Here is a 27,069-nt window from a genome sequence, read left to right on the forward strand (position 1 = left end):
GGGCCGTGTACTCACTGCTCGTATTTGTGCAGCGTGGCCTGCAGCAGGCTCAGTGAGTACACCAGCCCTGCTGCAAAGCTCAGCTGCTCTCCCGCTGCTCCCCGCAGCCCTGCACGTGCTGCACAGTTCTCGTTCAGCTCAAACTTCTCCTGCGCCTGTTTGCTGATCAGTTCCGCCTGCAGGGAAGGGGGGAAGATTCAGAGGCCTCAGTGCCCACCCTAAGCTGCCCTGACGGGTACAGGATGGATCCCCTGCACCTCCGCCCCCTAAAAGCACCATTCATTCCTGGGAAGGATTTCTGAGTGCAAAGGGGCAACAAGGGACAGCCGTGAGCCCCCACCCCACCCCTGCTGGCACTGCCCAAATGGACAGGATAAGCTGCCGGGGCAGGGACCTCTGCTCCACCTCCCTCCCCCTCTCCTCCTCCTCCTCCTCCTCCTCCTCCTCCTCCTCCTCCTCTTCCTCCTTGGCAATGCTGAAAGTTCCAAACCCCCAGCCCTCCCAGGACAGAAAGAAATCATGGCAAGCAGAGGCTGAAATCACAGTGCAGAGGTTGGAGAGCGGCCCCAGCGCAGCCCTGGGGACCCCACCTTGCAGATGAGCCGTGGGATGAGCAGCAGCACCAGGACACAGTCGTGGTCCCCGCCGTGGCGCAAGAAGCTGTCAGGCATGAAGGAGGTGAGCAGGGAGACGTGCCTGTTGGCCTGTTGCACCTCCATCTGGCGCAGCTCCATCTCGATGGCCTGCAGCAACACAGCCCCGGGGCTGCTCAGTGCCGTCCGACCCAGCAGCAGGAGCTGTGGCACGTGGCAGAAAACACCCTATGGATGCTGTGCATGGCGGCACACAGCGCTCCTCCTGCCCTACCTTCGCGTGGGCCTTTGTCTCTGCAAACTTGATCTTGAAGTCGAACATCTCGGGGGGAGGCTGCTGCTGCTTCTCTGCGGACGCTTCTTGCTGACTCATGAGCTCCCGGTTCACGTCCTGAGCGTGGAGGGGAGTAACAGTCAGACAGAGGGGGAGACCCGCAGCCCCCGACCTCCGCACACCCACAGCAGCCCCAGCGCTGCCCCCTCTTGGGCACATTGTGCAGCGTGCCCAGCGCTGGATGGACGTGAGGAAGAGGAGCAGGGCTGATGCTGAGCTGTGCGTAGGCCGATGAACCCCCATGTGCTCATCACCCATCTCTGAGCCACCAGCAAGGCCAAGGAGAGCTGAGGGCTGTACCGGATGACTGTCAGCTCCTCCAGGTCCTGCTCCAGCTGTACCTGCAGGTGCGCCGTCAGCTCCCGGTACTTCTTGATGGTCTGCTGGTAGTCGGCCACGGTCTCCTGGGCGGCCTCCACGCGCTTCTCCGCCTCACGCACCCGCGCTGTCGCCATGTCCAGCTGCTCCCGCAGCTCCAGCTCCGTCTCGCGGGCGTTTTCCTGCAGCTCGTCGTTCATCTCGTTCATGGCTTCCTGCAGAGGGGACCCAGGGGCTCAGAATCACTGAACGGCCCGCGATCACCTCGATCCAGGCCCCTGCTGTGTGCAGGGACACCAAGAGACACAGAGCGACCCACAGATCCCCATAGAGATCCACAGAGATACATAGGGACCCACAGATCCCCACAGAGATCCACAGAGACCCCATACAGATCCACAGATCCCCCATATGAACCCACAGGGACGCATAGATCCCCTGTAGGGACACACAAATCCCCAGAGACACATAGGGGTGCATATATTCCCTATAGGAACCCATAGGGACATATAGATACCCCATGGGGACACACAGATCTCCCTAGAGACACATAGATCCCCACAGAGATCCACAGAGATCCCATAGGGATCCACAGATCCCCACAGAGATCCACAGAGACCCCATACAGATCCACAGATCCCCCATATGAATTTATAGGGACCCATAGATCCCCCGTAGGGACACTCAGATCCCCAGAGACACATAGGGGCGCATAGATCCCCTATAGGAATCCATAGGGACACAGATACCCCATGGGGACACACAGATCCCCATAGAGACACATAGAGACACATAGATCCCCACAGAGATCCACAGAGATCCCATAGGGACCCACAGATCCCTCATATGAACCCATAGATCTCCCATAGGGACACAAAGATCCCCCTAGAGATACATAGCAGCACATACATTCCCTATAGAAACCCATAGAGACACACCATAGTGGACACACAGACCCCCATGAAACCACATAGGGACACACAGATCCTCCATAGGAACCCATACGGACCCATAGATCCCCACAGATTCCTATAGAGACCCATAGGGATGCATAGATCCCTCCTAGGAACCCATAGGGACCCATGGATCCCCCACAGGGACACAGAGATCTCCATAGAGACCCATAGGGACCCATAGAATCCTAGAACAGCCTGAGTTGCACAGGCCCACAGTGCTCACCCAGCTCCAACCCCCTGCTGTGTGCAGGGTCACCAACCAGCAGCCCAGGCTGCCCAGAGCCACATCCAGCCTGGCCTTGGATGCCTGCAGGGATGGGGCACCCACAGCCTCCTTGGGCAACCTGTGCCAGTGCATCACCACCCTCTGGGGGAAGAACTTCCTGCTAAGATCCAACCTAAACCTCCCCTGTCTCAGTTTAAAACCATTCCCCCTTGTCCTATCACTGCCCACCCTCACAAACAGCCATTCCCTCTCCTGTTTATACGCCCCCTCCAAGTACTGGAAGGCCACAATGAGGGCGCAGTGCAGGACGTGGTTATGCTGCAGTGTGGGGTGAACACCACGACCCCAAAGGCACCGATGTGCCACAGCACCAGCACTGTGCAGCACACAGCAGCTCCCAACCCACCCGGTCCCACCTGGTGCCCCCACCTACCAGGTCCCCAACGGTCTCGCGCAGCTCCCGGACCTTCTCCTCCAGGTCAAGGTTTCTCTCTGTCAGAGTCTCCACCATCTCTTCAGCACCCAAAGCAGCGTCCACCTGGAAGCAGCACCACGTCACAGCCCTGCTGCAGGACGGGGCTGCTGGGGGCCCGACTGCTGCACGGCCACCCCGGCACCAGGCAGCCCCACAGTGTCACCAAGTGTCCAACAGTGACCATAGGAAGCGCTCCCTGCAAAGAGGTGCCCCACACCCACAGCTCAGTGCCCCACATCTACTGCTCAGTGCCCCTCATCTACCGCTCAGTGCCCCACATCTACTGCTAAGCCCCACATCTATTGCTAAGCCCCACAGTGCTGCTCAGCACCCCGGCCATCCCCCCCAACACTCACCTGCTCCTTCAGCTCATCGACCGTTTTCTCTGCCAGCTTCACCTCCTCCTGCAGTTTCTCCCTCTGCTGTCGCAGCGATTCCAGCTCCGTGTTTTTCTTCTCCATTTGCTTCTGGAGCTTCACGTGTTCCTGCTTCTCTGACGCAGAGAGGTCCCTCATCCTGCAGGAGACCGAGGCTGAGCAGCAGCCCAGCAGCAGCCCAGGCAGCGCAGTGGGGCTGTTTCCTTGCAGCACGCTGCTCCCCGGGGGGCTTTGAGCCGCCTGCAGTGCTGGCACCGTGCAGCTGTGAGCCCCCCAGACCTGTGTGTGCAGCTGGGCACTAAAGGGACTTCCAAAGCTCGGCTGGAAGCACTCACAGCACCACTGCTGGGCTCCATAAGGCACACAGAGCCACGTGTCTCTAGCATGAGCCGCTCTCAGCCCCATGCAGTGGCAGCACAGTGCGGGCAGCCACCTCCTGCAGGGACACGAGCCGTCCCCAGGGGACTCAACAGCAACAAACGTCACTCCAGAAAGGAGGAATTCTCCTCTCTCTGCTGCAGGTTTATGGAGCACCAGAGCCCAGGCAGCCCCAGGGCAGCCAGCAGCTGCCACGTCCACTGATCCAGAGGGATCCTGATCAGTGCACAGAGACCAGGAGGGACAACTCCCATCCTGGGGAGCGCAGGCGCTCTCCTACCTCACAAGAGCTTCCTTCAGCCTCGCATTTTGCTCCTCCAGCTGCTTGACCTGGTAACTGGATGCTGCTCCATCCGAGCCTGCAGCACAAAGGAAGCATCATTCTGCTCACACGGACACACCAGGTACCAACAGCTCCAGCTCCCCACTGCTAAGAGCAAACCCCAGGCACAGGGCAGCTTGGTCACAGTGAGGGCAAACACTGAGGGCCCTTCTGGGGTGGGACCACTGTCCTCAGCATGGGGACGGGCACTGAATGAGGCCTCTGGCACTGCACCACCCTTCCCCAGGGGGTCAGCAGAGTGATGGCCACTATTCCCAATTAGCTGAGGGCTCTCCCCAAGGATGAAGCAGCCCAGAGCTCCTCACCCACCTTTCTCTTCGATCTCATGCTTCAGGATCTCCAGGTCCATGGTGAGGTATTCCACCTTCTCCTTCAGGGAGTCCACCTCCTGCTGCAGAGACTCTGCCCGCTCCTCCGCCATCTCCTTGTCCAGGGTTGCCATCTCAATGGCGTCGGCCGTGTCAGCCATCTCCTCCATGTAGCGCTCCTTGGCTTCCAGAGCATCTTTGGCTTCCTGGGGTCAAACACACGTGGGTAAAAACGCTGTGCCCCAAAGTGCAAAGCCAGCAGTGGAGAGCCCTGCCACAAAGCATGAGCCCTGAGCAGCTCCGGCTCTCCTGGCTCTCCCAAAGGGGGCTCAAGCCCCAGCTGGAGGTGCCCAAGGCCGGGCTGGGTGGGGTCCTGGGGATCCTCTGCTGTGGGGGCTGGTCTGGGTGGTCTTTAAGGTTCCCTCCGACCCAACCATTCCATCATTCTATAGAACCACTGAATGGTCTGAGTTGGAAGGGCCCTTCAAAGGCCATCTGGTCCCACTCCCCCGCAATGAACAGGGACACCCACAGCTCCAACAGGTGCTCAGAGCCCCGTCCCCTGGCCTTGGGGTCTCTCACCCACCACCTCTCTGGGCAATGACCCCATCATCCTGTGGTTCTAATGAATGGAAACTGATCAGGGTTGGTTCTCCTCTCCTGGGAACCTCTCCCCTATTCACACCCCCTCCAGCAGCCCAGAGCTGTGGTGCCCCGTCCCTGGAGGTGCCCAAGGCCACAGATGGGACCTGGGTGGCCTGAGCTGGTGGGGCATCCAGCTCACGGCAGAGCTGAGGCTGGGGGCTGTGAGGTCCCTTCCAACCCAAGCATGCTGTGATTGTAACATCAGGAGCCCCCGGGATGCCCCCAGAGAGAGGAGCGGACACTGGGGCAGCACACCTTTGTGTTTGGCAGGGAAAGTTCTCCTCCCATTGAAACCCCATCTCTGCTTCAGCGTGTGCCTTCACAAAGGCTGGGGAGCCCCACGCGAGCTGCACACTCACCTTCTTGGCCTCCTTTAGCCGTTTCTGCAGGTCTGCCTGCTGCTCCTGCATCTTGCTCTTCCACTCCTGCACCTGCTCCAGTTGGATCTTGTACTTCTCCAGCTCTTTAAGCTTGGCTTTGTCTTCATTGCGTTTGATCTTCAGGGTCTCCAGCTTTTCCTCCAGGTCCCTGACTTGGGAACGCAGATTTTCTTCCTCCTACAGCATCAAACCAGGAATGACCAAGAGGAGCAGCAGCATTCACAGGGCTGGGCTCCACAGACACTCAGCCCTGAGAGCAAAAGCTCAGAACCACCCCAAAACACCCCCAGCCTCCAAGCTTCCCAGTATCGCTATGGGGGCAGCTCTTGGAGAACTGCACCCACAGCCCCATCTGCCACCCTTTGGTGTCCAACCCCCCCCCGAGGTGGCAGTGGGGTTACGGCATGCAGGAAACATCACAACCAGAACCAGATCCCACAGAAAGGTTTTAACACAACCAGCTGTGCAGCACTGCAGACTCACAGCAACCAGGGCTTTAAGTTGTTAGTGTGCAATGTGAGCACACACACACACGCACACACACGAGCAGGGCACAACAGCTGTGCTCACACCAGTGGGAGCCTGTCCCCTGGGCACCTTCCAGCCCCAGTGTGTCCCAGTCCCAACCCCATCCCATGCCCAGGCAGGCGGCCCCACGTCCAGCAGGGCTCCCTGGGGCTCCATGCCCAGCGCCCGGGGTCCTGTGCCCCCACTGCCCCCTGGATCTGCCCCTGCTGTTCCAGGCAGCTCAGGGCTGTGCTGCTGCTGGGGCTTCGTGGTGAAACCAGCACTGCCTTCAGCACACAGCACTGCTGGGGACGATGCTGATGCTCTCGTGGGAGGGCACACGGCCTGCCCCAGCACTGTGCCCCAGGGCTGTGCTGTGAGCAGGACGCACACAGCAGCCCAGCAGTGCGCTGCCCCACGTACCCCCAGCCACACGAGGCCCACACAGCAGTGACCCCCGCAGCCCCCCATGCACACAGCACAGCACAGCCATGGGCAGCAGTCACCTGGTCCTCCCGCACACTTTGCCCCACTGCTGGGCTGCTCTGCAGGCAGAAAAAGCTGCAGGTTACGCCCCACAGCCTGAGCACGCTGCACGCTGCAGCACCAGGCGTGGGCTGAGAGAGCTCTGCTGGGCTCAAAGGGATGGGGCTGCCCCAGAGACAGCGTCCCACAGCCCCTCTGTGCCCACTGTAGCACAACGCCATGAGATCCCCTCCCCTGGGGCTGCCAGTTTGTGCTGTGCAACCACAGCAGAGCCTGGGAGCAAAGCTCAGTGTTTGCATCATGGAAAGAAAACCCCAGACCCGCCTGCTTTGCATTCTGTGGGTATCACACAGCTCAGTATGACACTGCCATGCACCCCCTGCCCTGGGCTTTTACAGCCCCCGGCCCTGGCTGCAGCCTGGGCAGCCCCACACAGTGTCCTGTGCTCCCCACCACAGCCCTGCAGCACTCACACCTCATCCCAGCATCACGGCTTTATGGCAGCCCTGGGACCAGGCTTAAAGGGAAGACACCCTGCAAGAAGACACCCTGTGTGTCAAACAGGACAGGAGCAGCATTCTGCTCTGCTTGCTCACCTCTGGGCAAACACCACCAAGCAGGCAGCACTGCTGGCTTGCCATAAGCCTGCACAGCAGCACTGGGCAATGGGATCTCCTCACCTCCACCATCACAGGGCAATGGGGTTTCCTCACCCCCAATAGCACTGGGCAATGGGATCTCCTCATCTCCACCAGCACTTAGCAATGGGATCTCCTCACCCCCAATAACACAGGGCAATGGGATCTCCTCACTTCCACCAGCACAGGGCAATGGGGTTTCCTCACCTCCCACCATTGTTGCTCCCTGCAGCCCCTCCCAGGCTCCCAGCCTCAGTGTGGGCTCTGTGTCCTCTCTTACCATGAATTCCTCTCACTGGTGCCCTACATCTTCCTCCAGCTCTCATTTTAACTAATAGGAAGCAGGACAGAAGCAATGCAATTTTACAGAACAGAAATGGAAGAACTACGCCGATACCAGTGTTAGAAACACCCAGGGGGGGATGATGGGACCCTGCCACGCTCTGCAGGGTTCTCCCCAGCTCCAGCACTGAGGACATGGCTCCCCTCCCCCTGCATGGTGGGCACCCTGCACACGTGGAGCCCCACTTACCTTGGTGGGTGAGGGGACCATGGGCGCCACCGGTGAGGTCAGTGATGGGGACGGGATGACGGGGGCCACCAGCGGTGTCTGTGCGGGCGTGCTGGGCTCACTGCTGCTCATCTCCCCACCTGAGGCCGAGGCCGACCCCGAGGGCCCCGCGGTGCCGCTGGAGGGGGCGGAGGTGGGGGTCCGGGTGGGCTGTGAAGCAAAGAGCAGAGCATCAGTGAGTGTGTGGGTAAGTGACACCAGGGCCACACGACACCCAGCCCTTGTCCCCCAGAACCAACCACAGCTGTGACAACAGCACAGAGGAAGCACAGAGTGAAGGAGGAGCGAGCGGTGCTCCGGGCTCAGTCCACCCGGGGCCACATCCCAGGTACTTCATGGTGCTCCTGGCACAGCTTTACAGACCCAACTGCAGCTGTGGGTGTGCAGCAGCCCCGTGCTGGGTGTGGGGACACAGCAGTGCAGCCCCCAGCCGTGGGGACAGCGGAGCAGCGCTGTGCCACCTCCCCTCCCACAGCCACGGAACAGACCTGCACATCCCTGTGTGCACCCCAGCCCTGCAGCTCCAGTCTGGGGGTGGAGCAGGGAACTTATGGGGAACAGAGCAACAGAAGGGCAGAGCAGCAGCTGGAGCCCAAAGGGAGGCAGGGGTGCAGGATGGAACTGCAGCAAAGGAGCACCGCTTCCTCGGTGCCACTACACAGCACCACCAACCAGCACTGCAGGACCCGGCGCTGCGCAGTCAGCCCACGGCCCCGGAGCTGTGCAGCCTCATCTCCCGACTCCATTCACCCCAGACATTGGCTGCATGGAGCACTGCAGCCTCTCAATGCACACAGAGCTGGATGTGTGGCACTGCACTGCTGCACCCGCTGCCCACCCCACCTGCTGGGTCTGTGCTGCCCACCACCCCAGTGCAGCGCAGCGGTGCTGGGTGAGAGCAGCAGCTCCATGCGCAGCACAGCCATCCCCTCCCGGTGGCAGAGCTGACACTGGCACAGAGCAGTCTCCATGGCATCGAGCTGCACACATCAGCTCTGAGGAACGCACCGCCCCAACAAGGGAGCTCCTGTTGCTGCTGCTGCTCTGCTCCTTGGGCAGAGCCCTCCGCTGCGGCACGGAGCAGCAGCCCTGGGGGCACAGGGTATGGTATGGCCGCGGTGCCTTCACTGCTGAGGGGCTCACGGCAGAGCGGGCAGCGATGGGGACGGGCTGTCACTGCTGCCGGGCAGCACCAAACTGCAGCGTGCTCTGGTGGGGGCAATAAAGCTGCCAAAGGGCTGCAAGATGTGCAGGGCTGGAGCACAAGGCTTATGGGCAGCAGCTGAGGGAGCTGGGATGGCTCCGGCTGGAGGAGGCCCAGGGAGCCTCACTGTGCTCTGCAGAGCCCTGGAAGGAGGTTGTGAGCTCCCAGGGAACAGCAATGAGGGGTGACAGGCTCACACTGTGCTGGGGGGGCTGGGAGTCCCCATCCCCAGAACAACAGAGATGTGGCATGTGGGGACACGGGCAGTGAGCACAGTGCGGTGGGGTGGGCTCCGTGAGGTCTTTCCCAGCCTGACCGATGTTGTGACTCTCAGACCCAGCAGTGGGGGGTGAAGCCATCCCTGTAGGGACATCTCCAACGAAGGGATGAAGCCATTTCCATTCACAAGCCCTAACCAGCCGTTAATGAGCTCCTCGGGGATTTACCACCCCATCTGCGCTCAGCCAACCACCTGCTGCGCTCTGCAGGGCACTCACTCCATGGTGGGGCACGAAGCACGAGAGGCCGCGCTGGGCTGACACAGCCCTGCCCGACAGCCCGCCCTGCTCCCAGCCCTGTGCTCACAGCAGCAGTGACAGTGAGGGCTGTCACCCCCCGCACGCTTTGCCCCAGCAGGTCGGCCCACGACTCAGACACACTTGAGAGGAGTGTGTGGACCTGGTGAGGCCCCTTTGGGTGCCAGGCAGCGCTGGGACACAACGCAGCACCCAACGAGGTGATGGACGCGACCGCCGCCGCTGTGCTCACCTTGGGCCGCCGGGCGGTGGTCTGCAGGGACACGGAGCAGAAGGCAGAGGAGGAGAGACATTCAGACAGGGAAAGACAGGAGCAGAGGTACAGCGGCACAGCGGCACAGCAGCAGAGAGCAGGGAAAGGAAACAAAAGAGACGGCAGCGATTAGTGCTCGCTGCAGCCAGGCAGGTGACGGTGATGGTGGCCGCGCTGCCCCAACACACACAGCACGATGCTGCAGCCCCCGAGCTGCCCAAACCCCCATAACACACAGCCACTGCCCCCCGGCCGGCGCTGTGGGAGCTGCCGTGCAGGGCTCAGCAGGCCCTGATGCTGGGAAGCGCGTTTCATTTAGCTCCATCTTTTCTTAGGGATGTCCAGGTGTGAGGCTGTTTGTTCTCATCCAGGTTGGTTTTCTCCTCTCTCCCACCACCCCTTTGCTGCTGATGGAGCCGGAGCATCACCGACCCGCTGCCCTGGGATGCTGCAGCTCCAGGCTCTCTTGCAGGGATCTCATCTCCTGCAGCCTCTTCCCAAACATCTCCGTGCTTCCTTCTCATTTCCAGACACAAACAAACCCCACACAGAGCCCACTGCGCCCGTGGGACGTCACACAGCCCAGGGGATCCCTGCAGCCACCCCAGGGCACAACGGGGCTGGGGTCAGCAGCGGGATGGCCCCACTCTGGGGAGATGCAGCCCTGCAGCACCAACACGACCCGACCAGCAGCAGGAACTGCTCACAGCACCAGCTGCTCACTGCGCTTTGCTGAGCCTGAACCTCACTCCTCTCCCTTCTCACTCAGACCATTCTCTGACAGGCTGCACTGAGCAGCACAGAGGGGAAGATGCGCATCTACATCAACATCTGCTCTGCAAAGACAGCTGGGAGGAGAGCTGAACACCTCCAGTACACAGCACTGCTTCAGGAGCTGCAGCACGAGCTCTGCTGGGGCACTTTGGCTTCTTCTGGAAGTCCTGCTACATACTGAGCTGTTACCTACAGAGCTGTTACCTACAGAGCTGTTACCTACAGAGCCGTTACCTACAGAGCTGTTACCTACAGAGCCGTTACCTACAGCCTGCTGCACACAGACCACACAGAGGGACGATGAAATCCCTCCTTGGGGACTCAGTGGTGCCAACTTCAGCCCCATCCCTGCACACAGCCCGGCTCCAGGATGGGCTCTGGCTGTTCCTGCTCATTGCAGGGGTCAGGCAGTCTCTGCAAGTGCCCTCCAGCTGAAAGCCCTCTGCTCCCGTAGCTCCCCTGGTGCAAAGCAGGGACACAGCTGGGTGCTGCTCTTCGGAGGGCGGCCATGTGGAACGATGGAGTCCTGGTTTTATGCCTCCTCTCTCAGCACGGCCGGCTGCAGCGTGGAAGGAGGCTGCGGTTCGTGCACTGCTTTGCCACTGTGAAGAGCCCATCTGCCAGCGCCGGGTGCTGCTCCGTGGGGAGGGAAGCAGCAGTTCACCATCTGCGGCCTGTGAGCACCTCGCAGAGCGGTGGCTGCGCTGCCATCCTGGCTCCTCCCTCCCAGCCATCACGGTCAGCTGGTGCAGCTCTCCTGTTCCACGCAAGGAAGTGCCCCCGGGTGGCACACGCAAGGCAGGGCACGAAGGGATGCTCTGCTCGGCAGCGCGGCTCCATGGTGCAAACACCGCGGCCTCCCAGATCCCATCGCGCTGTGCACCAGCCCACGGCAGCTGTCGCCATCTCATGGGTCACCATACAGTGTGCAGGAGGGTGCTGTGCTGCCAGGCTGTGTTGGACCGGGCCGGCACAGCTCTGGTGCTGCTCTATGGGTCACAGCTGGGATCTTCTGCAGCACCCCGAGGGGTTCCCTGCTGGGCAGCGTGCAGCCCCGAGCATCACCGGGCACAGGGACAACTGAGCACCCACCACCCCATGGGCACCTGCAGCTCTGCAGCCCCCCCACGTCACATAGGGTGCACTGGGTGCACACCATCACAGTGGTTCCCAGCAGCTGGAATGCCCCATGCACGAGCAGTGTGCAGAGGAAGGGAAAGCAGCAAGAGGAAAACCAGGACTGAGCCAGGGGCAGCGCAGGGCTGAGCTGAGTGCAGCCACATCGCTGCACCCCCAGCATTGCAGTTACTGAGCCCACGGAGCTCCACTTTGGAGGTGGTTATGGGGTGCAGGGCAGCGCAGGGCAGGCAGAGCTCAGGTACCACAGCCAGCAGTGACCATCAGCTGCCGTGATGCCGTGCATGAAAGCTGCAAAGTCTCCTTGCTGATGCAGCTGAGGCCTTCGGTTATTTCTATTTCCACTTCTTCATATCAGGCCAAAAAAAATCCTCCCGATTTCTCCTTAACGCCTGCGGTGACATCCCGGCCGTGCTAAAAATAAGCATGCAGGGCAGCACCGAGCAGCACCGAGCAGCACCGAGCAGCATCGAACAGCACCGAGCGGCACCAAGCAGCACCGAGCGGCACCGGGTGGCACCGGGCAGCACTGAGCAGCACCGAGCAGCACCGAACAGCACCGAACAGCACCGAGTGGCACCGAGCAGCACCGAGCAGCACCGAGCGGCACCGAACAGCCCCGAACGGCACCGAACAGCACCGAGCGGCACCGAGCAGCACCGCGCCGGGAAGCGCCGCCGTCCCCCCGCCCTGCAGCAGCGCGCAGCTCCCGCAGCACAGCACAGCACAGCACGGCACAGCACGGCTCGGTTCAGCACGGTTCGGTTCAACACGGTTCGGTTCAGCACGGCTCGGCACGGCCGCCCCCCCCCAGCCCCGACGTGCGCAGCGCTGCGGCCCCGCTCCCCCCCCCGCATCCCCGCATCCCCGCGCCCCGCATGCGGGGAAGGGCGCGGCTGTACCTTGCGTGCGGCCGGTGCCTGCCTCATGGCGGCGGGAGAGAAGGGACACGGAGCCGTTACCGCCCGCCCGCCGCCTGCAAATGGCCGCGCTCCGCGCTCGCCGCCCGCAGCAGCCGGAGCCCCGCGCCCGCCGCCCCGCTCCCCGCCCCGCTCCCCGCGGGCTGACATCAGCGCGGTGCCGCCCCGCCCCGCCCCGCCCCGCGATGCTCCGCAGCCGCCGCACGGACGGACCGACCCGACGCGCCCCCCGCAATGCTGAGCCCCCCAACGCCCGGCATGACACCCCCACCACGATGGGGAGACGAGCTCTGTCCGCGGTACACAACGCCGAGAGCCGCAATTCCAGCCCTTCTTTAAGGATGTCCCTAAAACCAACACCCGGCCATTTATGGGAGCCCAGAGAGCCTCGAGCCCAGCGCCCAGAGACCGAGGATGGGACCCCCGAGGATGGGGTCGGACGGGAGAGATGAGCGAGGAAATGACAGCCCCAGGGGTAGGGGCTGGCTGGGCTGACCCTTCCATCCCAAACCCAACCATCCTATGGTTCTATGATCCTTAAAGACACCGCCAGCCTATGGCTCTATGATCTTTAAGGACCTCCCAAACCCAACCACCCTACGGCTCTATGATCTTTAAGGACCCTTCCAACTCAACCATCCTATGGCTCTATGATTTTTAAAGACCTCCTCAACCCAACCATCCAATAGTTCTATGCTCTCTAAGGACCTACCCGATCCAACCATCCTATGGCTCTATGATCTTTATGGACCCTTCCAACCCAACCATCCTATGGCTCTATGATCTTTGAGGACCCTTTCAACCCAACCATCCTACAGCTCTATGCTCTTTACAGACCTCCCCAACCCAACCATCCTACGGCTCTATGATCTTTAAGGACCCTTCCAACCCAACCATCCTATGGCTCTATGATCTTTAAGGACCTCCCAAACCCAACCATCCTACGGCTCTATGATCTTTAAGGACCCTTCCAACCCAACCATCCTATGGCTCTATGATCTTTAAGGACCCTTCCAACCCAACCATCCTACGGCTCTATGATCTTTAAGGACCCTTCCAACACAACCATCCTATGGCTCTATGATCTTTAAGGACCTCCCCAACCCAAATCCTATGGTTCTATGATCTTTAAAGACTCCACCAACCCAACCATCCTATGGCTCTATGATCTTTACAGACCTCCCCAACCCAACCATCCTACGGCTCTGTGCTCTCTAAGGACCCTTCCAACCCAACCATCCTCTGGTTCTGTGACCTTTAAGGACCTCTGCAAAAATTCCAGGCCATTTTTCACAATGCTGCCCACCCCCTGCTGGCCCCAAACAGCCCCGGGTCCACCATTCCCAGTACTCCAGAGGCCAACAAAGGAGCCCCACACACCAGCACTACATTCTGCCCGGCCAAATGCTGAATCACCGCTCATCAGCTCACATCCTCATCTTAATGTGACTCCATCCAGCCCTCAGGGCAACTTAAAAGCACTCAGCAAACCCAGCTCCGCTTACAAGGCCCAATCGATGCCCCGAGGGATGGAGCCTGGCTCTCATTACACATCTGAGCCACTCGGGGATGGGCTCACGTCAGCATCAGCAGCATCAGCAGCATCAGCAGCATCCCCAGCCCCATCCAGCACTGCCCTTGGGGCTGCCCTGCTCCCCAGGTGCCAGCACTGCTGTGCGTCACCCCATAGAGAATGGGGACAGGTCTCCACTTGGGACCATTTGGTTCTCAGAATCAGCAGGTGGGAGGGACCATAGGGATCATCACCCCCATGGCAGGGTGGGTATGTGGTGGGTGCACGGTGGGTGCCCAGTAGGGCAGGTCCAGGCCTTCAATTCCTCTTCAGTTCCTCTTTCAGGTCCTGTTGTGTTGGTTTTTTTGCTGGCTCATTTGTGATGGGCTCTTGTGGGGCTTTTTTAACTAGTGAAATCCTTCCAGAGATGTCAGCATCACTCAGCTGGCAGACAGACAAGAGCCCAGAAGGGTGCAGCTGAGATTCTCCTACAGGATAAGCACTGTGCCACTGGGTTACAGCACAGAGAAAATGCGGATATCCCAGAAGGATCCCACATCAAGAGAGGGAGAGAGAGTTAACGGGGCAAAGAAGCCATGGCACTTTGCTGTGACACTCCCAATGCTTCCCCTACCAGCAGTCAGCACCACTGCTCTCTCCTCTCCTCTCCTCTCCTCTCCTCTCCTCCATCCAAAGCACTCACACACAGCAATGCACCCAACCCAGAGGAGGTGCTGCAGGAGCTCGGGGCACTCACTGCTGGGAAGGGACCGTGGCACTCACAGTGTCACACATCACCTCTCCCACCTGCAAAGTTCATTAAGAGCAGAATTGCATTTACCCAGAGAGCCACCCGCACCAAGCCAGCCCACTTCTCACAGTCCTGTCACTCACATAAGCCTAGATGAAGTTCACCACTTCCCAACAATAACAATTCTCTGCAGTTCAAAGTGCAATGGCAGCCTGTAGTGAGTGACCCCCAAGGGAACGGCAGCCTGCAGCCCGGCTGGGCCCACCTCCCAGACACAGCCACCCAGCAAGACATGGCTGCAGCCCCTGGCACCAAGCTGCCAACTGGCAGAAGCCACGGGCTCCCCCCACACACACCTGGGTGCTCGCTATCACTGCCAGGCCAGCCAGCCCCAGTCCCAGCAGTGCCTTCCCATCTGCCCACACCCAGCCTGGCAGCACCGCACGGGGCTCAGCCACGGCTGGGATCTCCCTGTGCAGGACCTGCTCAGCCCCAAGCTGGGTTCTGCCCAGCACTCAGCTCCTTAACCACATCCACACTCTGCCCGGCTGGGTCTCGCCCAGCAGTGACGAACCCAGAGCCCAGACAGCACCCCCAGCCGCTCACCTGCCCTGATCCCAGCTGCTGATGGCACACCAGGGCTAAGGGGGGGCTCCGTGCAGGCAGGCAGTCAGCCCAGCAGACATGGTGGGCTGTGCTGTGTCCCTGCTGCAGCGGGCAGGTTGGAGCCAGGTGGCCTTTAAGGCCCCTTCCATCCCAAACCACTTTGGGATGCTGAGGGCATGGTGTGCACCAACAGCTCTTGGGGTCAGGCCACCAGCACCCAAAGCTTTGGGCTCCCCATGCCCTGTTCCTGTTGGGCTGTGACGGGCAACAAACCCTCACCCCATCCCACTCCACCGCCCCACAGCTGCATGGGGAGCAAAGTGCCACCTGCACTGATGGAGGAGCCGGGGAGTTCAGGACACTGCAGTAAGAGGGGAAGGCAGGAGCTGCTCACAAACCAGCCCATTCCGAAGGCACACTCAGCTTCCCAAACCCACAACATCTGCCCTACACCCAACACAGAGCCGGCCTTGTGAGTAGGAGGAGGAGAGAGGAAAATGCAGTGTCACAACTGAAATCAGATGCTTCCGAACTGCCCTTTAAAGACACGCACTGATGCCCGAGAGAAGTGATTCATGGAGGAGCTGTGCAGCTTAGCAGGGACTCATAGCACCACCAGAGATAATCAGATTGCTGGATCTTATCTCAGGCCAGGAGCAAGCACGGCCTGACAGCAGGGGAACACTCAGCCCATCTCACAGCACCTGCAGGCTGCACAGTGCCCCCCCTGCAGCCAACAATAGAGAAACCCAGAAGGCCCACGGCTCTATGGGCTGCAGGCACAGAATGTGGGCAGCAGGGCAGGGAGCTGCTCAGCCCCTCTGCTCTGCCATGGGGAGACCACAGCTGGAGCACGGCATCCAGTGCAGGGCTCCCCATTCAGAACAGACTGGGAGCTGCTGGGAGAGCCCCGTGGAGCTGCTGGGGGCCTGGAGCACCTCGTGATGGGGACAGGCTGAGAGCCCCGGGGCTGTGCAAGGAGAGAAGGCTGAGGGGATCTGAGCAGCACTGGTGGGATCTGCAGGGCAGGGGGATGGGGCTGGGCTCTGTTTGGTGGTGCCCAGTGCCAGGACAGGCAGCAGGCACAGGCTGCAGCCCAGGGAGCTCCATCCGGCTGTGAGGGGGGCAGAGCACAGGGGGCAGGGGGTCTCCTTCCTGGAGATACCCAAACCCTGCGGGATGCTTTGTGTGCAGCTGCTGTGGGGAACGGAGCGGGGGTGGGACTGGGGGAGCTCCGAGGTCCCTCACAGCCCCTACAGCTCCGTGACTCTGCTCCTGCTCTCAGAGCCTTCTGCAGGACGTGCTGTGGGCAGCCCAGACGGAGGCACGCTCTGTGAGATAATCGGATTACTCCTTCCTTTAAAAGATTAATAGGGCCTGAGCCGACCCCCTCCTTGTTTCAAAGCAGCCATCTGGAAGCACGGCCCCGTGCCCTCACAGAGCTGCAGAGCCCATCTGCTGCCCCAGCACTGAGTGGGGGGACAAGGGAGGGTCACACAGGACCAGGGGATGGAGGGGAGGGATGAAGCTGTGCTCATTATGGATCCCTTGTGCTCTAAACAAAACACTTAAAATCCAGTTCCAGCTGGAGCACTGAAAGCAGCAGGGATGCCACTGGAGCAGGAACACCAACCCATCGGATAGCACCAAACAGTTTCTGTGTCACAGTATGTCAGACCTGCTCCTAATGAGTGCCACAGTGAGGCTCCAGGACAGCAGCAAAAGGCAAGGGGTGCAAGGAGAGGGGATGGGGCTCAGGGAACAGGGACCATCTGGCACAGGAAGGCAGCAAGTAGCAGCCTGTAATGCGATTAAATCTATATTTAACATGCACAGAGCTACCTCAATCTCATGAATGAGGATTTACCTGCTAATAATGTTGGTTACTTGTGGCCATGCCAAGCAGGCCACGATTCTCACATAGCTGGGCAGCACCAAGAGGAGCAGAGGAAGGAGGAGCAGCGTGGGACAGTGTGAGCCCTGCCTGCACCCTCCTTCCTCCACACTGCGCCCGCAGGACGGGCTCTGCACAGCTCTCAGCACACTGCTGCTGCTACAGAGGAGCACAGAGCTGAGAGCAGATGGCAGCACGACCTGCAGGCAGCCCCACTGCCCCACAGCCCAGCAGATGGGGGGCTGGAAGGTAAAGGAACAAAGCACCCACACGGAGCAGCTCTTCCCAACGATGGAGGCACGAGAAGCTCTGAGCACAAACAACATGTAAACCAGCACGGCAAGAACTGAGACTGCAGGCACAGGGGATGAATACACAGTATTCCTGCCATGCCCTCCTGCCCCAGACCCGAATGGAAGCAGCTGGAAGCACAAAAGGAGCAGCGGACACTGCTATCGGGCAGAGGACCACGCAGGTATGATTCCATTGCTTGCACCGGGCTGTGCCAAGCCCAGCTCTGAGCGGTGGCTCTTCCCTCCTTCCATGGCAAACAAACCACCCCTAAGCAGCAGGTATGGAATTAGCACTCCCTCCTTGTAGGATGACCCTTCCCTCCCTCACCCCATGCAGTTATGGCTGATGAGCGGTACTGCAGGTCCTGTGCTGGGCACTGCACACAGGTGGGCCAGGAGCAGGGCAGCACCACACACAGCAGTGACCCCCCCCCGGGTCAGCACAGCACGGCACCTGGCCCAGCTCTCACCTTCTGCCCCGTCACAGCAGCTCCAGCCCCACCAGAACGGAGCCACAGATCATCACGTATCACCCAGAGCAGCGCTGTGCAAACCCAGCAGGGCACACAGCCACCCTGCGGCTGCACGCCTGGTCACCACACTGACCTGCCCTGTGTGGGGAGAGGCGCTGGGCTGGGGGGCATGCAATGAGCAGACATGCAGCTGGAGATGGAGGGGGAGGGCTGGGATGCACCCGCGGCGATGCATGCAGCTGGGATGGAACACACAGAGTGTCAAAAACGCACCACCTTTTTGGGTTTGGCTCCACGCTGCATGAGGAGGAAATAGAACGTGAGAGTTAGAGCTCACGGGGTCGGATGGCGGCGCTAAGAACAGCTCTCTGCTCAGCCACCACCACCGGTAGAGCTGGGTGTGCATCCACCAGGCTGAAAGACCACGTACAACCAGGAAGAGAAATGCATTCAGACCGATTTAAACCAACGTACGGAGCCTTGACAGAGGGAAGCAGGCAATGGAGTGTGCTCCCAACCCCTCAGTGCACGCCGGTGCCACTGACTTGGCTCCCAAACTGGGCTGGCACAGCAGCTTGGGGTCAGGGCATGCTGTTAGGAACTCACAGCAGCAGCCCCCAGCACTGTGCCAGCAGGGGGGGGGTCCTCGGCAGCCCAGCCCCACTCCCAGCCCACACAGACCCCCCACACCACCTGCATTCCCACCCTCCAGACCCCACACACTGCAGGGACCGACACTCTCCCCAGGCAGCAATGAGTGCCCTCCTCCCCACAGAACAGCTGGAGGCCCTCTCATTAGAATGGACAGAATTGCTCCTTTTCATCTAAAGGGGGATTTGGGGATGCCCACAATGAAAAGCAGGGCCGTGTTTCTTCCAGCAGAAGGGAGGCAACTCCACCTCTTTCACCTCAGCCAGGAGCAGGGGGTTGAAGCAGCCCTGAGCTCTGCATTCAGACTCAGCCTGGTGGCCCTTCCAGCCACCCTTTGCACCCCAGCAAAGCCTACAACCAGATACCAGCAGGAAGCCATCCCTGCTTGCGTGGCCTCCATGCACTGCACCATCAGTGTGGGAGAAGCCTCCTGCAGAGGAGTCCCTGAGTCCTGAGGCTGCAGAGCTCCTGCACTGCACCCACCTATAGGAACTCTCTTAGGAAATGGGACTCCAGCACCAGAGCTCACAAAGCGCTGGGACAGCACTCTCAGACTGCAGTGCTGCTGGAGCCAGGAGTTGGACCTGACGGTCCTTATGGGTCCCTCCCAGATTGGGATGCACAAACTCAGGCCGCCCCAGGACCCACAGCACTGAGACACAGCTCAGCTGCAGGGGGGTGGTGGGAGCAGGGCAGTGTGTTGAGTGCAGATGTGGGCACACTGTGCAGTGTGAGCCCTGGGCTGGGCACCTGCAGGGCTGGGGATGCAACCCCAAGGCACCAGGAACCAGGGAGCTGCTGTCAGGAGTCCGGGTGTGAAGGGCCATCAGGGCAGAGCGGCTGCTTTGCAGGGAATAAACACCAAATCATCCCCACTGCAGCAGCACCAAGCAGCTCCAGGAGGAGCAGTGTGACAGCACCAGCCCTAATTCACCTTCAGAGCCTCAGGGAGGTGAGGGAGCAGTCAGAAGCAGCAGGACAGCAGCCCCAGCCCCACAGTGCAGACCCCCAGAGCCACACACACCCCTGTTCCACCAGCTGTGTGTTAACCCTGGTGAACAATTAAAGCCAGGGAATGAGATGCTCCATGTTACAGGTGGGGAACACGGGGGACAAGGGGCCACCAGCAGAGGCTGCAGTGGCAGATGCTGACCCAACAGGACAAGGCAGCAGGAGGCCAAGCAGCGCTCAGCACCCCACGAAATGCCCCGACCCCTCACTGAAGGCAGGAAGGGGTTTCTCCCACCCCCCACTCCTGGAAGCCATTGGGCTCCGAGCAGTCAGCAACAAGATGGGGACCCACTGCCCTGAGATACATCACCCATGGATGCAGTGCAGCCACAACAGAGCCTCAAGCGTTGGGATTCCTGTGCTCAGAAGCACATGCAGGTTCCTCTGTGAGCCCTATGCACGCAGCAGAGAATGCTGCTTTCAGATCCTCCAAGGGGCAGCACTCCTCCTGCAGGGGTGGCTGTTTGTTCTCCCTGTTCTGTAAGGGGCACAGGCACAAAGCGCACGGGGTGTGTGTGCTGCACTGCTGGCTGAGCTTGGACTAATGGCTGCAGCACAGACAGTGCTGGGAATCTGCCCCTCTGCCCCTTACGGGTTTCTTGTCATTAACCAAAACGTCTCTTTTCTCGGCACCTCAAACCTCCCCGGGTTTCAATGGGTGCTCTTTGCCACAGGGATTCCCACTAGGGAGCACTCAGCTGAAAAGGGCCAGATGAGGCTGGAGGAACCCTGCCCTCCCAGGTTTTGTGTGGGTGCATCTCTGAGCTCCCCCTGCCGGGACTGCAGTGCTCAGAGGGGAGATGGATGGTAATGGAAGTAAAACCAGCAGAGTGGACCTGCAGCAGCTCACGGTGCGGGGTCAGCACTCACCAGTTTGCTGCCTTTGGCGGCATCCAGGGAATCTGCAAAGGGAAAGAGAAACAAAACTGTCACCGTTGGCCCAAAGGAGCTGGTTGCTGTGCACAGAAAGAACCCACAGTGTGTTTGTGCCAGGCTGAGCAGAGAGAGCACGGAGCTCTGCATAAATAAAGCAGGAGATGGGGCTGCGTTGGGGCATAGGTGTGCAGGAGGAGGGACCCCCATGGGAGCTGCAGATACCAGCTGGGGGAAAAGCCACAGCACCAACTCAGCTCAGGGAGCACCAGGTCCTGCAGCACAGCCCCTGTGTGAAGCACACAGCAGAGCATCCACCAGGCTGCAGGGTGAGCCCCATGGGAGTGCTCCCCACATCCAGCAGCACAGCTCTGCCCCAGGACAGCCCTGCACATCCAGATCCACACACACACAGCTGGCACATCCCGGGCTGAGCAGAGCCAACCCCCACATCCCACTGAGCAAACCCACAGTTTGAAGAGCAGTGACGATGTTTGCTAACTAACCCCCACCCAACCCAGGTGCTGACATGACAGGATGCCACCCCCCCCCAGCTGTAATGTAGCCCTGCAGCCCCCCAGGAGGCCACATCCCTGCACTCAGACTTTCTGCTCTCTGCACCACCGCTGTGTGCAGTGCATGCCGCAATGCGAGCGTGGAGAGGCTGCTGGGATGCTCCCATGCAGGTCCCTGCAGGGGGCTGGCACAGTCCCATCCCCTGCTGCAGTCCGGCCGCTCGGTGGGCACAGGGCTCCATGCAGGGCCAGGCAATCTGCACAGGTACTGCAGAGCTGCAGCACTGCTATTTCCATGGCATCTCCTGTCAGCAGCAGCACCCCCTGCCTGGCACCGTCCCCATCAGCCCAGCGCTCTGTGCCACAGCACTGCGGGCTGAGAGCAGCACAGCTCCATCCACATCAGGTTTATGCACTGGGAGTGAGGATGGGAGGAGGAGGCTGCGGGAGAGGGCAGTGGGCAGCGGGCTCTGCCTGCAGTGACAGCAACCCCAGGCTGGCAGCTCTCCCCAGGAAGATTCCAACAGACCTAAGGAGAAGTGGGGAAAAGCCCCCCAGGCTCTTTGTACCGGGTGCTCAGTACCAAATTGCAGCAAGAAAAACTGCACCTTCACCTGCTGAGTCAGATCTGAAAGAGTGCATGGATTGTACAAGTGCTGATTATTTCCATTCACAACCCACCCCCAACCCCTGCTGCCACGGGGCACGTTCAATAACAGCCTCACGCTCTGCAGGGGGGGTCGGGTTGGAGATTTGGAACAATTTCTTTTTGGTGAAGGTGAAGAGGTGAAGCACCGACATGGGCTGCCCAGGGAGCGGGGGGACACTGAGCTGGGAGCAGCCCCAGAGGTGGCACTGCGGGATGTGGTCAGTGGGCACGGTGGGGTGGGGATCCTGGAGGGCTTCTCCAACCCTAATGGCTCTGTGATGCAGCTGAATGGTGCCTTCACTGGCCAAGAAAAGGGAAAGTTCAGTTTCCAGCAGCCACGAGAGGGGAAAAAAACCAAAGGAAGTGACCCCACTTGGAACCACTGTGTGTTCAACACACACCCACAGACAGAACCCCTCAGCTCAGCACGCACTGCCCACAAGCTGTCCAGGATGGGAAACCATCAGAGCTCTTTTCTGGGATCCCTACACACAGCACCAAACAACTGCTCAACAAAAACAGAGGTTCAGAGGAAGGGAAAGCTGCCCAGAGGGGAGAACGGCCCTTGAGGCTCCAGCAGTGGTTGGCAGGGGCAGGCAAGCTCAATGGCACGCACCCAAACGGCCCAACCCAGCACACACAGCTCCCCACCCCACGCCTGGGCACAGAACCCCACCTCGCTTGGGGACCTTCAGCGCGGCCGACTCCGGGGTCTCTGGGGACGTCGTGTCAGCTCCATCTTCAAAAACCTGGATCTGGAAAAGGGTTAAGGAGTGTGAGTGCCAAAACCCCACGTGGTCACGTCACCCAGAGCTGCAGCAGGCTGCACGCTTCAGGAGCAGGTCTGTGTCTGAGTTGAGGTCCTGGAACGCTGGCAGCCAGCAGGGGCTTCGTGGGTCCACAATGAAAGCTGCCAGCTCTGCTGTGAAGGTGGAAGCACAGACACATCCGAGCTGGAAGGAAGAATAAACCACCCACAACCCACCAACTGAGGTTTATTGCTTGGGAAGGAGCCCCGGTGCCAGCAGCGTGATCCCAAACAGAGGATGGAGCTGGTGGCACAGGCAGCACAGCAGTCACAGCACTGCTGGACACACTGAAACCACAGTACCCAGAGTGGGAAAAGGGAAAGGGTTCCCCCACAGCCCGGCTGTGAGTGCACATCTGGCCCAGGCACATCAGCTGAGCGACATCATGAGGCAAAGGTTTGCATGGCCAGCAATGAGAGCAGAGCTGAGGAGCAGCTCTGGGAATTCTCCCAGCAGTGCATTTCTGGAGTCGTACATCAGAAATTTGGAATGTTGTGAGGCTTCATCAGTGTCTGTGTTACAGGAGGTGGCAGGATGAGGGAGGTGGCACCGCTCCCAGGGCTTCCCACAGCCCTGCTGTGCCACAGCATTGTGCCAGGAGCGCTGCCAGCGCGGCACTGAGGAGCAACATCACCTCGTGGGGCTGCACTGCTGGCAGATATTGGAATGGAGAAGAGCCCCGACCCACAGCGTGTGGACAACGACAGCTCAGCAGCTCAACCCAGCTCATGGGCTACATTTACTGTAAGGTGAGCAGTGTTAAAGGGGAGCACCCTGCCCTGGGCCCACACCTTTCCTGCTGGTAGCTCAGGGGCAGCGTGCAGCAGGCAGGCTTGTATTCTGCAGCACTGAGATCACTCTCAGAGAGTCAATTGCTCAATGCACAGATGGAGATGGGTGACAGTGCTGCCCCTCAGGGGTCAGTGCTGGGACCAGTGCTCTTCAGTACCTTCATCATGACACTGACAGTGGGACCGAAGGCACCCTCAGCAGCCTGTGGGTGAGCCAAGCTTGATGTGCAGTGACACACCCCAGGGATGGGATGCTACCGGAGGGACCTGGAGGCTGAGCATTGAACCTCATGAGAACCAGCAAAGCCAAGCGCAAGGTCTGCACCCGGGTCAAGGCAGCCCCTGCTGTCAGGGCACACTGGGGATGCAGGGACAGAGTACGGCCTGCTGAGATGGACCTGAGCTGTTGGTGGATGGCTGCTGGACACGAGGCAGCTGTGTGCCCTCACAGCCCTAAAGCCAACTGCGCCCAGGGCTGCAACCAAAGTAGCATGGCCAGCAGGACAGGGAGGGGGTCTGCCCCTCTGCTCTGCTCTGTGAGACCTCACCTGGAGCACTGCTCCATATGTGGAGTCCTCAGTTCAGGGGAGACACAGACCTGATGGTGTGTGTCCAGAGGAGGGCCACAGAAATGATCCCAGGGATGGAACAACTCCCTGCAAACAGAGGCTGGGAACTGGGGCTGTGCAGCTGCAGAGGAAAAGGCCCCAGGGAGAGCTGGGAGCAGCCTTCAGTGTCTGAAGAGGTCGTGAGAAAGGAGGGGACAGACTCCAGAGCAGGGTCTGTACAACAGGACAGGGGGAAATGGCTTCAAACTAGAACAGATTCAGACTGGGTGTAAGGAAAAAGTATTTAAGTGAGGCACTGGTTGCACAGAGAGGCAGCGGTGGTGCAGAGCCCCAGGGGCAGGGGATGGGGCTCTGAGCACGGATGGAGCTGTGGGTGCCCCTCACCACAGGGAGTGGGACCAGCTGGCCTTTATGGTCACTTCCAACTCAAAGCACTCTGCATTCTGAGCACTGTGCTCACAGGGAGCAAAGGACGAGCATTTCCTCCCCCAGCAGTGGGTGCAGAGCCACGTTCCTCTATCGGTCCGGGCAACCCCAAGCCCAGCAAGCAGAGCCCATCACAGAGCACTCATGCAATGAAACGTACCTGTGACTGCCGCACGAAGATGCCGTGGTTCTCCTCGCAGGTGAAGTATTTCCTGCCCTGCACGGTGCCATCATTCTTGCCCTTGGCTTCATCCAAGATGACCCCGACCCACTTGCCCGTGGCAAACAGGGTGGCCCCGACGTAGGCCACGGTCCCACGGTGCCCCTTCCCGATGACCTCCACTCTGGAGCCCACCTTGAGGGGTTTGCTGCTCGACTCCGTGCTCATCCTGGGGCCGGCGCTGGATGCCTGCAAACAGAGGGAAACAGCAGCACGTTACCTACGGGTGGTGGAAGCAGGGAGAAACAGGTGGAGGAGGGCTGAGGGTGCTGCCCCAGCAGAGCCAGGAGGTGGAGGGATGTCATTCCTTCTGCCCCAGACAGGAGCACTGCCTGCTGCTCAGCACACAGCAGCACACCAGGACACAGCCCCTGTTCAGAGAGGCTTTAGGGGTCTGTGGAACAGCTTTGGCAAGAGATGAGTTTGGCAGCAGACATGGGTGCAATCTGTGCCTTATTACCCAGGTTACCAATGATGCTGAGCATCCTGTCAGAGCATGGGTAAGGAGATGGGTGAGCAGCTCAGTCACAGCACTTGAGACCCTCAGTGTCACATTCACAGATCGGGTGCAGTTTATGGAAGGAGGGAGCAGACACACACTGGCATCTTCTCACCCTCAACCCAATGCTGCCTCCTGCCTGAGGAAAGCAGATGGAATTAAGGCTACTTTGCCATTGAGCTACACCAACCGGACCTTTTAATTGCCGAATTGCTATGCTAATTGCCCCTCCACAAACCCAGCTATTGAAAGGCACTCAGCACAGGGCTCCCCTCTGCAGCTGTGCACATAGGTAGCCGAAATCATTTGCATTACCAGAGCAAAGCACAACGTTATGCTAATCTGACGAGTAGTCTGAGACAAACTGCCAGCTCAGGTAGTTCTCCCTCCCAGACATTCACTGCTGGGGGTTCCAGCACTTTCCTTCACGGGGTGCAGCACCTCTGCCAAGCAGGGAAAGCGTGAGAGGCTGCCTTAAAAACAGCAGAGTTGCCTTAAAAACAGCAGAGCACATGAGGCTCCATGGCACAGCACAGTGGGAAGGGCAGCTCTTCCACCTCACCCCACAATCTGAGCTGCAGGGCAGATGAGAGGAGGAAATTCTTCATGGTGAGGCCCTGGTGCTGCCTACAGCTGTGGGTGCCCCATCCCCTGCAGTGCCCGAGGCCATGGATGGGCCCTGAGCTGTGGGAGCACCCAGCCCGCAGCAGGGGTGGGGATGGGGGTCCCTTCCAACCCAACCATGCCCTGGTTCTATGGCTCTTTGATCTCTAAGGTCCCTTCCAACCCAACCATGCCCTGGTTCTATGGCTCTTTGATCTCTAAGGTCCCTTCCAACCCAACCATGCCCCAGTTCTATGGTTCTCTGATCTTTAAGGTCCCTTCCAACCCAACCATGCCCCAGTTCTATGGTTCTCTGATCCTTAAGGTCCCTTCCAACCCAGCCATGCCCTGGTTCTACATCTCTCTGATCCTCAGAGCTCACTCAGAGCTGTGGTGCTGGCAGCAGCCCCCTCACAGCTCCTCTGGTCGCCCCCAGCACAGCGCAGCCCCCTGCCCCACAGTCCAGTCCATCTGCAGCTCCACCCCAGTCACCTCCTGCAGAAGTTCTGTCCTCATTCCCTTCCTGGCCTCACAGACACCATCAGTTTCACGGCTCGTTCTTCACCTGAGCCATGAGATGCTATAATTAACACAGCAGCCAATTAATCACACATGGGCATGCACCACGACAAGGAAGTAACAAAGCAAGTTAACATCTTTCTCACATCTATAATTGCATCAGTGTTGAAAAACTCAATGCAATGAAACCTAACAAAAGCAAGGCTGTGGCTTTGCAGTCTCCAACATAAAAGTGTAATGATTTTATAAATCTATCAAATCAGGTTTCTTCAGAAAAAAAAAAAAAAAAAAAAGAAAAAGAGAAAACAGACCAAAAGCAGCCTGGCTCATTAGCAGCCCCTGAAAACCAGAAGGAATTCCAAGGGACTCCCCTCGTGGGATGAGTGTGCTTTGTCCAAACAGAACCGCAGCGCTGGGCTGCCCGGCATTGCTGACCCAGCAGAGCGGGGCAGGTTGGATCCTACAGCCCACAGTGTCCAGGTGGTTCTGAGCCCCCCCACGGGAGGAGCTGCACCCTCTGCATGCAGCGCAGCCCAGGGCTCTGCCCCCTCACCCCAGGCAGAAGTTTGTAGCACTGACATGGCCCCATACTGCCAGCACAGTGACTGCGCCTCAAAGCAGCACTCACTGCACACAGCTGAAGCTGTGGGCACGGCTGAGCACAGAGGCTGCACTCCTGTGATGAAAGGCACAGATGTGGGTTAAGTGCCATTGGCCTCCAAGTAAGGGGCGACCCAAGGCAGCCAGAACAGGGAGCAGAGCACAGATAACTGCTCACATGCACTCAGCCCCGCAATGCCAGGGCACAGCACTGCATGTGGCAAGGGATGGATGGCCCCACGGTGCCCATTCCCAGCTGCAACCTCAGAGACCCCAGGGAACAGAGCTGCACCCAGCAGGGAGCACAGCACCCCACACCCAGCTGGGAGCACAGCACCCCATACCCAGCTGGGAGCACAGCACCCCATACCCAGCAGGGAGCACAGCACCCCACACCCAGCAGGGAGCACAGCACCCCACACCCAGCAGGGAGCACAGCACCCCA

General features: G+C 59.8%; 1 protein-coding gene across 10 annotated transcripts in view; it reads right to left on the reverse strand.

Annotated features, from left to right (window-relative positions):
• Positions 1-27,069, reverse strand: part of DCTN1 (dynactin subunit 1) — a 39,995-nt gene that overhangs the window by 7,007 nt on the left and 5,919 nt on the right. For 4 of the 10 annotated variants that reach the window (XM_015850176.2, XM_015850178.2, XM_015850172.2 and 1 more), the window contains 17 exons: positions 24,344-24,592; positions 22,265-22,343; positions 20,422-20,453; positions 18,166-18,186; positions 12,342-12,359; positions 9,508-9,528; positions 7,497-7,685; positions 6,347-6,385; positions 5,313-5,510; positions 4,310-4,514; positions 3,938-4,016; positions 3,259-3,418; positions 2,861-2,965; positions 1,269-1,460; positions 868-984; positions 591-743; positions 16-176 (listed from right to left, as the gene is read on the reverse strand). In XM_015850176.2, coding sequence (XP_015705662.1) covers positions 16-176; positions 591-743; positions 868-984; positions 1,269-1,460; positions 2,861-2,965; positions 3,259-3,418; positions 3,938-4,016; positions 4,310-4,514; positions 5,313-5,510; positions 6,347-6,385; positions 7,497-7,685; positions 9,508-9,528; positions 12,342-12,359; positions 18,166-18,186; positions 20,422-20,453; positions 22,265-22,343; positions 24,344-24,571 — 1,997 coding nt within the window. In that variant the 5' untranslated portion in view covers positions 24,572-24,592. The remainder of the gene's footprint in view (positions 1-15; positions 177-590; positions 744-867; positions 985-1,268; positions 1,461-2,860; positions 2,966-3,258; positions 3,419-3,937; positions 4,017-4,309; positions 4,515-5,312; positions 5,511-6,346; positions 6,386-7,496; positions 7,686-9,507; positions 9,529-12,341; positions 12,360-18,165; positions 18,187-20,421; positions 20,454-22,264; positions 22,344-24,343; positions 24,593-27,069) is intronic. The other 6 variants (XM_015850173.2, XM_015850174.2, XM_015850175.2 and 3 more) reach the window with 6 other exon arrangements.

This window comes from Coturnix japonica, assembly GCF_001577835.2.
Source record: "Coturnix japonica isolate 7356 chromosome 4 unlocalized genomic scaffold, Coturnix japonica 2.1 chr4random350, whole genome shotgun sequence".
Classification (NCBI taxonomy): domain Eukaryota; kingdom Metazoa; phylum Chordata; class Aves; order Galliformes; family Phasianidae; genus Coturnix; species Coturnix japonica.